The sequence below is a fragment of the Sinocyclocheilus grahami genome, unplaced genomic scaffold (assembly GCF_001515645.1).
Source record: "Sinocyclocheilus grahami isolate Dianchi unplaced genomic scaffold, SAMN03320097.WGS_v1.1 scaffold36.1, whole genome shotgun sequence".
In the NCBI taxonomy this organism is placed as follows: Eukaryota; Metazoa; Chordata; class Actinopteri; order Cypriniformes; family Cyprinidae; genus Sinocyclocheilus; species Sinocyclocheilus grahami.
In genome coordinates, this window is record NW_015505215.1 from 3646515 (window position 1) to 3656837 (window position 10323).

The 10323-nt window shown below is 37.2% G+C and overlaps 1 protein-coding gene across 1 annotated transcript in view; it reads left to right on the forward strand.

Moving 5' to 3' along the window:
- LOC107581581 (RNA binding protein fox-1 homolog 3-like) overlaps positions 1–5446 on the forward strand; it is a 396539-nt gene extending 391093 nt beyond the window's left edge. The window contains exon 14 of the mRNA XM_016267198.1: positions 5156–5446. Within this exon, the coding sequence (XP_016122684.1) occupies positions 5156–5158 (3 nt within the window). The 3' untranslated portion in view covers positions 5159–5446. The remainder of the gene's footprint in view (positions 1–5155) is intronic.
- Positions 5447–10323: the final 4877 nt, after the last annotated feature.

Consider the following 10323-nt stretch of genomic DNA (forward strand, 5'->3'; position numbering starts at 1 on the left):
GAACGAAAGTCTCAAAATTCAAATGAATCAAATAGAATCGACTCAGAAGAGACGTGAATGAATGCACGCGTGTCACCTGATCCACAAATGCACATTTTAATCGCTACATGCACAAATCATGATACTTTAATACAAACTATAACATTTGTATTCACAAATATGTCTCTATTTGAATAAAATGCTGCACATTAATGTAATTCTTAACTCTGCAGACACCGATCGAAAAGCATTTGTTTCAGTGTAGTGACACACATTTGCAAATTTTTCAAATCGTGTACACGTTAATGAATTGCACTGGGTCTTGTTTGTTGGTAGTTGTGTGTGTGGGGGACGTGAAATGCTGTAAACTGCGAAAATGAAGTCTCAAAATCCAAATGAACTGAACAAGATCAACTCGAACTAGACGTCAATTAATGCACGTGTTTCACCTGATCCACATATGCACGGATTCCTTTTTGCATGAGCAATTTATGATATATTAATTCAGAACAGAACGTTTTTATTCGCAAACATGTCTGTATTTGTACAAATCGCTGCACAATCATTTAATCCCGAATTCCACAGACTCAAATTGAAAGGCATTTGTTTGTGGTTAGTAAGATGCATGTATAAAATGTATGCAGTGCATGGATAATTGTGCGTGCACCTATTAATCATTTTGAGTCTAATATCATCCCATACTTTTGCACTAAGGTGAGAGATTTTCCCCCAAGGTGACATTCCCCTGTGGCCCAGCACTTTATACAGGACCTGTGATAAGACATGCCAGGCCTTTAGAGAAGAGTGAGAGGAAGAATGAGAGAGAAAGAGTTGGGGGTGGCAGTAATCCTCCCAGTGAAATAGGGCCTCCCTCGTTTCCTAGTTCCTCAGGGCGTTGATCATGTCCTCGTGTCTCACACACACACACATGCACACCCGGCCCAGTAAATAGCAGCCTGCACCCCTCAAATAGAATTGTACGGGTGGAGTTATAGAAGAAGAGGAAAGAAACCAGGGTAGAGAGGCAGCATCCAAAGTAATTTACTCCACAGATTAAAGATAACAGCATTGAGTCAATAACCACTGATCTCATTTGGAGATACACTAGGCCAGCCAGGCGCGTGGCACAGCCGTTCTGCTCAGTCTATTACCATAGCTGTTGTGGCTGCCTCTCCAGACACACCATTCTCCCGTGAGTGTGAAATCACAGCAGCCTATTGTAAAACATAGATTAGATGCATTGCTTTTTTCCACCTTTGTAGGGAGAAATCTACAGCGCAACATAATATTTCACCTAAACGAATGTGTCCTTGCTCCCCTGTGCAGCATGAGGCTCACTTGGCTCTAAGAAAATGGCAAAACAAAAAAATTGTTTACGGAGCTGTACAACGGAAAAAACTGGGCAGGTGCCAGAGCAAACAGGAGTTTAAAGGCATAGTTCAGCCAAAAATTAAAATTCTGACATCATTTACTCTCCCTCAAGTCATTCCAAACCTGTTTGAATTTCTTTTTTGTTTGCCACAAAAGACGATATTTTGAAGAATGTTGTTAGCCAAAGAGTTGCCGGTAGCCATTGACTTCCATAGTCGGAAAAAATGCTATGGAAGTCAATGGCTACCGACAATTGTTTGGTTTCCACCATTCTTCAAAATATCTTCTTTTGTGTTCAGCAGAAATAAAGAAACGCAGGTTTGGAACAACTTGAGGGTGATTAAATTATGACAGAAATTTTTTTTTTGGGTGAACCATCCATTTAAGTAGCATGTATCAAACTAAATTTTATTTGGGAGAATTGTTTAAAATGGACTTTTAAAAGGCTTTGTTTTCTTGAAACATCCAAACTATTGTTTACCAAAAACCAAAATGCAAAAGCTAAAATCTCCTCTGTGGGAATGGAATACAAGTGTTGCTCAAAAGATTTAACATGCACTGTAAATAACATTTTGATTTTATTTTCTCTATTCAAGCTTATTTTTCTTTACATTTTTATGATGTCTGACTTTGAACAATGTGTTGTTGGTGTGTATCAATTTGAAAATGAAAAACAAGACAGGTGTGACATGAAAACATTTCCACTGTGTGTTAAACATACAAAGTACAAAGTCCTTTCTTTTGTAAACTTATTATACACTCTTAATAATATTATGTGGTGACATTTTTATATAATAGAATATAATAGGCTTTAAATCAAAATAGTTTATACCTTTTCTGAGGAGAGGAGAGAGCATATTATGTCCAGATGGGAGTCAATAACTCTGTGCTGTGTGTTGTTGAGCTATTTAAATTGATGTCCTTTTTCCATACATCGGGAAGATATTTACGCTGCCCTCTGACCTCAGTTTCATTTATGTGGGAGACACAATTTTAATTGACTTAGTTGCATTCGCATTTTCGGAAGCAGTTTTACCTAGAGTGGTGATTTATGAGCCTTTTTGAAATAAAATATGCATTGTGTTCGGTGCTTCCAGCCACACATTAAGTTAGTCCTAAAACACGTTTAGTTTGACCGTATAAACCATGCTTCCTCTTGTTAAATATCTATGCAGAATTATAAATGAATCTGATTGAGTTAATTCATGCAAAAGACTATCATATTCTTGACTAAGGCATTTCCATCTCTATTTCAGACAATTAAACTAATCAAGCAACTATATTAGGACTCAATCACCCATTTATTTAATTCCAGCATTTAGGCAGAGAGAGAAAACACTGTGCCGAGCATGAAATGACTGCTGAGGAGACAGTTTGCAATCATCTAAACGAATGTGTGAGCTTGCAGATTGACAAGATGGAAGTCTCTGTCTTGCATGGACGCCGCAGTGGGCCATTAAAAGATTGCCTGTTTAATTAGCTCTGTTAATGCAGTGATTTGTAAGATGCCACCCTGGGCCAGGGGCCAGTCCACATAGCAGCAGATTTTCATCTCTCTCAATTTGATGGCACAAATGTTCATTTACTGAGAGGTCTGTTTTAGGCTGCAAACAGAATGGAGTATAAGCTAAAAAAAAGTATTTTGTTTTGCATTTATCTATTTATTGAAATGTTACATGGAAGTTAATAATGTAATATAATTGATTATTTTACGTGCTTAATGCAACTGCTTAACTAGCATAGAATTATGTCAATAATAGACTCAAACTAGGTCACACCGGACAGTAATGCAATTTAATATTATCTGCTTTTACCTCATTAACTTTCTGTCATTTAAAATTGTGTCTATTCCATGAGCTGTCTCATTGTGCAATTTTCATCTGTCAGGGGATTTTTTAAAAAGTTTACAAAAAAAAAAAAGAAGCAAAAGCTGTACTCTTTGTACATAATACTATATATAAATATATGTGAGCACATATCGTAGTCTTCTTTTATATGTATAATCTATAGTATTAAATGTGTACTTGCTGTCCATTTCTTGTAGGCTTACAATGTGAAATTTTCAGCTTATATGAAAATCGCCTCATCTGTTAAAATCCAACTGGTACATTCTGCTCTCGCATAGCCATTTGTTTTTGGACTTCAAGATTCAGTAGTTAAAGCTATGTACATAAAAAAGTAATTGTGTCTAAATAAAAGGAAAATTATAACTCTCTCTTTAGTCTTTTCTGTTTTGCTAGACTTTATGCATATGGATGTACATTTAGTAATATTTATTCTTTATTTTAATGTTATATATTTTAAATGTTTTTAATTATATATATAGTATAAAATATACTTATTTTATTGTCTGTATTTTATTTTATTGTCTGCTGTAGCTGTCAGTTTTGTCACTTAAATAGTAGATAGCACTTGGATGTTGAAAAGAAGACTTAGCATGTATCATGTTACAAGTGTCTTTGGCTTCCATCGACATGGCTGCCCACCAACAGTTTTACGTCTCCCTCAGTCGATTTTTGTTCATGTTTGTTAAGCAAAAACTTGGAGCCTCCCATGTCTGTTCCAGAGATATTACACCCTGAGAACAGAGGCCCATCATTGGGCATGATCAGTATGCCGGAGCACATCTGTGTGCTCCTCCAGGGATAGGTGAAGAACTACAAAGTCATCTTAAAATTAAAGCCAGCCCGCTCCCTCTTCTGAGGCTCCTCCACGCGGCACCACATCTCCCTGAATTAGAGAGCTTCTGTCAGGATGAGAGCCCCCAGGACACCCTGGAATCTCCTCCTCCTCCTCCTCTCTTTCTGCTTTTCTCTTCCTGTCCGGTGGACGTCTTTTCAGCTCAGTGTCGAACATCCTCCTCAGACTACAACGATATCCCCGAGCCTCTGATCAGTCCAGTTTACTCATTATGCAAAAAATTTAGCAGAAGCTCTCCCTGCTGAGCCCTATTTTCACTTCAGTTACTCTAATCCGGGATTTGGGGGATAATTCCACAATGTGTGTTTAGCGTTACACCCAAGGATTGTTTCTGATATTGAGCCGGTGCATAGAAGATAATGTAATCAGAATATATTTTCCTTCTACATGATTTGCATTTTTATTGTGTAATTAGTTTCTTTTAGATCATGCAAGTCCAAAAGTCTGAGATCACATTGAAGAGCTGGGATTCAGAATCTAATTTAAACCTGGAAACTAAGTTTCAGGATTTAGAAGAAGAAAAAAAAGTAAAACAAACATTTATGATTAAATTGTAAATTATGATGTAAAATCAATAATAGTTCAGATTCTGCACTATTTATTGTGACACTGATCATGTGACCTCTGCACATATATAGGAATTTTTTCCTTCAAAATATGCTTATAGAATAATTTGTAATGTAATGAAATACTGTATGTATGTATGTATATATATGTATATAATTATTATTATTATTATATTTATTAGAAATGTTCTGTTGAATTTTTCCTAATCGTTATGCTAATAATATAATTTGAATTTGAACATTTGTAATGGAAAATTAAAAATAAATCATTTTTATCATTATTAAATGTTGTTATTAGTATTATTATTAGTAACATTGTTTCATATGAATCATTCAGTTGAATTTTTTTCTTCAAATTGTCATCCTTAAAATGTTGAATAGAAATGTATTAAATTATTAAAATGCAAATAGAAGCATTTTTACTAAAGGCCTCAGACTTTTGGACCCCACTGTATGTACGTTACAGACAGTCTACATGCACCTCAACAGCATACAGAACAAATGAACTAATGTTTTCTCTATTTCTTTTGCGTTTCTAGTAGATATAAAGAAAGAAGACAATGGAGAAGAGCATCAGCTAAAAAGGAACAAAAAGGATAAAGGATGAAAAGTGTCAATGAAAAAAAAACATACAAAAAGAAGTTAAGAGGAAATCCTTACACCGAGGCTGTCAGGAGAAGGCATTATATATCTCTGTGGGGATGCGAGACTGACACAGTCAAGCTGTGGATGAAAAGAGGAGCTTAGCTTTCACCTGGGACAGCCTTTCGGGGTGGAGGAGAAGAGGAGAGGTCGTCATAAAACTTTTTATTTTTCTAAACTTTTTTAAGTTTATGGTTTCAAAAAGATAAAAAAGATGAGTGTATATATCTATATAGCGATATATATGTATGTATAAATATGTTACAAAAAAAAGAAGCGAAGAAAAAAATAGTACAAAACTAGCAACAGAGTGAAGAATTAGTGCTGTAGGAGGGGGGATGGGGGGTGTATATGTTGGTCCTTCACACCCCCCACCCCCCTCCCACCGCAGACCTCCTTGTCCGGCCTGTGTTAGGAGGGTCAAGGGGGCCGGACAGAGAGGCTAAAGACCCACCAGACACGATTCCATGTGGCCCCTCTTCATGCAATGCCCTTGAATATATGGCACAGCTGGGTCTTCCATCAGCAGGTTTATGTCATGGGTTGAACTGCATTGCTTCCTTGGGGAAAGAGGCCTTTAGTCGCTAACATAGGGTGCTGTCATTCATCCCGTTTAGATGTAAGCAGACAACCTCGCATGGGACTCCAAATCTTACAGTACATCAGGTTGCTATATTCAGGTGTCGCATGGAATGGGGCAAGAGAAGACACTGTAAATAAACCACCAGAGCCCAGTCGGTCTGAAGTAGGGAATGCGCTGTCATCCTGCTGTTGTTTGTAGCACAATACGAAATGGCCCGTCGGCAGGTTTTACTGGGATGTGTGCGTGTGTGTGCGTGCCTTCTTGTGTGCGAGTGGTTACGGGCGGAAGGGGGCTTTATAGAGTCGTGTTGGGTCGCGGCGGCCCCAGAGCCCAGGGCTACCAAAAAGCATTTCATTGTAGTGTTGTGGAGGTGGCTGTGCTGTGTAGTAAACACTTTTGTATGTGGTGTCATGAGGCTACAAATTAAGAAAATTGGAGCTGTCTTCTCTGTATTGTCACGGGAGTTTCACTATCCATCTTGAAAATGGGTTCCTGCCCACTGCAAGGTGGAAAACGACATGCCAGTTTAGTCATATGGTTGCGAGCAAAGTTTTATTAAAAATCGATTACCTTTATACTTCTAATGAGCTCCATTTCAGTGACACATCCTTATATATTTAAACGTTGTACTAATTACATGCTGCTCAGCGTGGTCAAACGTCGATTGTAGCCATTTACTAATGTTGTATTATTGTATTACCAGTATGAAAAACATTTATATATGGATATATCTATTTGTGACTTTGCGACCCTTCAAAAAGGTACAACCTTTTTTTTTTTTTTCTCGGTGGTCCAGGTTAATTTTCGGCGGCAATTTATGCAAGTACTGAGAGATTTTCACTTGTGTGGCGTTGTTTCTGTTCATCTGTATCTTTGGTTCAGCTATTGAATGTAATTCAACTTTTTATGTACATGTCTTTGTTTTTTAAGCAGTACTTTGTAAATGTGGACACGGTAAACCGAGTCTTCGTTCTGAAGTACGGTCCAGCTGACACCTCTCTTTTATAACAGGAGCACTCCAGCTGGCCGACGGACATTATCATGACCCTGCAGGACAATGGCAGAAAAGACATAAAATGATTGGATGAGACAGAGCAGAATTATGCTCTTTGGTTTTTATCTACTTCCACTTTCCTTTGTTTTTTTTTTCTTTATGCAAATGGCGAACAGTTGACCCACATTCAAAAGAGGTGTCACTCTATAATCGATGATGAACAGCGGTATGTTGGGAAAGAAATGCACTGTAAAAAAAATTGTTGCTGAGTTGCCTAAAATGTGCTTCATTTGTTAACATCTAAATTTACTGGTTTAATTCAGGTCAACATTTTCATATTTAACAGAACTGAATCAACCTGACTACATTAGGTTACTCCAATGAAAGCAAGTGGGTCAAATCAGGAGGAAATGCGTCTATGAAATAACAACTGCACGTTTTCCTGCTTTTTACAGTGTGTATTTTGGCTCAGTGAGAAGGAATGGTACATTTAATAGATAGCCCACCTCTACAGACAGCATTCCCAAGCTTTGCAAAATCATGCGCTTCCTCGGACTCAGGTGTTACATGACAGAACTGATGTGTTCCCTTCCATAGGTAATGATGTTACTCTTTCTTGCTGCAGTTTTCCTCTTAAGAACAAAACTTTATTTTCTACAAAACTGGTGACTCCTATCTCAGTGACTGTACTACTTTGTTACCTGAAGGATCATGGAAAACAGTTCGCCGGGTCAGATAGCGACGAGAACTTCAGCGAAGACGTGTTGTTTCAGGGACTCTAAAAACCAAGTAACGGATTCTGCTCTGGAAGAGATTGTGACTGAAAACCTAACAAAAAGATGTCAATTCTACAGAGATCTGAGACCTCTGGGTTTATTTCTTTGCTTTAGTCCATATGAGACATTACTTGTTTACAAGTCCTGGTTTTTTCAACCCTGCTGTGAGGTATATGTCAGCTTTTGCACTGTATTCTTTGGCTTGTTGTCTTCCCTCTACTCTGTTTCCTCTCAAACAGCCCATTATCCTGAGCACCAAAGTCATTCGCCGTCTTCCTCGACCCAAAGCAGAGAACCAATGCAAACTGTAGTCTGCTTATAGTCTATTGTCAGAACTACAATGAAACTCAAGCGCATGTATCTGCCACTTGTTCCTCCATCCGAAACGTCCTTCAAATCTACACTGGTCGCCTGCTCTAGATGTTAGGGCAGGTGTAGGACCAGCTATGCAGCTCACCTGTGTCTGCACACTTCCCTTGAACTTCATTCAAACACAGTCAAGCCAATGGAAACGACAAACTTATCTTGGCAATTGCTTTTCCCAACACAAAAAAGGAAAAAAACGAACTCCTGCCAACATGATTTTCCTCATCGTCATTGCCAGATCCCCGAAGCACAAGAGTTTGAATGGAAGTCATGTTAGTTGTCTCAGTGATAGTTACCCTCCATGTAGTGTGTGTGTGTGTGTGTGTGTGAGAGAGAGTGAGTGTGTATGCATTTGAGCTTGTATGTACATGTGTGTGCTTCCAGCCCCTTTGTTTTCTACTAAAAATATACAAAAGCTATTTCCTCTGTCATCTCAATATAAAATGTATTATATTAAAGGTTCTCTTCATGTACAACACAAGCTCTACGCAACAACTCTATCATTTGGGTTTTTCTTTTGTTTTCATTTTCTCTCATTCTTTTTCAAATTGTTCCAAATACATAAGCGTGAAAAAAATAACACTAAAGAAAAAAAAAAGAAACCAATATAAAGTATTCTATTTAAAATGAAATGACGAAACTTCTGCTGTCCTGGATCTGTACTCTAAATTTCCGTTTTCTTTCTGTATGCATCCAATGTGCTTCAAACACCAGTACTGTTTATTAATGAAATCATTATGATTATGATTATTATTATTACTATCATGATTAATATGGTTATAAATAAATATTCATTTCTTCAATAACAGAGACTCAATTCTCTGAGCTTGGCATATTTATGTAGCATCTGAATTATGAGGGCATTTACTCTACAGGTACACTAAACATGCTTTATATAACATAGTAGAATATACACTGTAGGTTTATCACTGGAATACTCGATTCCGATTGGTTAAACATACGTTATCTTGTTTTATCAGATATAGGATGGTTTAATAGCACATACTGTGTAATTAGTCTCTATGGCATGTTTTTCAAAAGAAGCCTAATGTAATTGAATTAGTAGGCAACATAAAACATTCATAAATTATAGAGAACGTCAAACCACACATAAATCCATGACATGCAACTTCAGATATTTCTCATTGTTTTCATAATTTATCATAGTCAAAGACAGACAAAGTATATTTTATAAACTCATGCTGATTAATACAAAACTAGCTCATTGAAGGGATTGTACCAACTTTTAGTTAATTGTTATTTAAGTATAATGCTAAGATAAAGACAAACTTCTACACTCATTAAGGCAGCTACTGTTTTGTTTTGGAATTAATTGGTATTTTTAAAAAAGTAAATGAGTCAATGCCTCTCTCATTAAGGTCCTGAATGGATCAGTGTTTTTAATGAATCCGTTCAATAAATTTTTAAATGACTCATAAAGATGGTGAAATGTTTCGTTCCTGAATTAATCTATTTGTTTGATTGAATCAGATGAATGTATTATTCAAATGACTCATTCATAAAGACAGTCATTTGTCACCTCTCTTACATAACTTGCAGAAAGAATCATTGAAAAAATCCCATTATTAATACACATACTGACTGAGTCTGTTTGGAAAACACAAACACAGAACACCGGACCAAATTCAAGGAGAGGAACAACAACAGGGATAATGTACAACATAAATTAGACCCTTTTTGTTCAAATCTCAAGAGGCTATGTCTTTAAGTTCTATTATGTCCTTTCTCTCTTTTTTAAGACATTTGCCACTAAAGGTGTTGGTTCTTAAATACAGCAAATTAAATATTAACAATGACTGACTGGAAATAAATGCCATTTAAAAAGTAACCTTTGACCTTCTAAAAGAGCTGCTGAAAAATATTTTACCCGATTTGTCGTTGTAGGTCCTCCGGTATGCATCACTACCAGTGTTAAGTTGTAGAATTGAGAGTGAAAGGGATGATGGGAGTTCTAGGCCAATTTGTCTTTTGTTCCCTTAGGGCCCCAAGACAAAGTGGTCCTGTCCATCTCCACAATGATCATTTACCTACACAAAGCAAACGCACCATCGATCCCACTCGCACCCTACAAAACAGCACAAAGATGTTCACATACCTACGCTAACGAACAGCTTTCCACCTCCAGCATTGATCCCATGGTTCAGTACTTTGTCATCCCCTCATTACACAGGCTATGGAAGGTCTCGTCCAATCAAAGAAGACTTTACACCTCGTCTGGAGGTCACCAGAGGAACCTCTTGGAAAAGGAACAAATAAGAAGATTGCTCTGGAAGAACAATAGAAAGAGGCACAAGGCTTTATTTTGATCTCTTTTTATCTCTTATG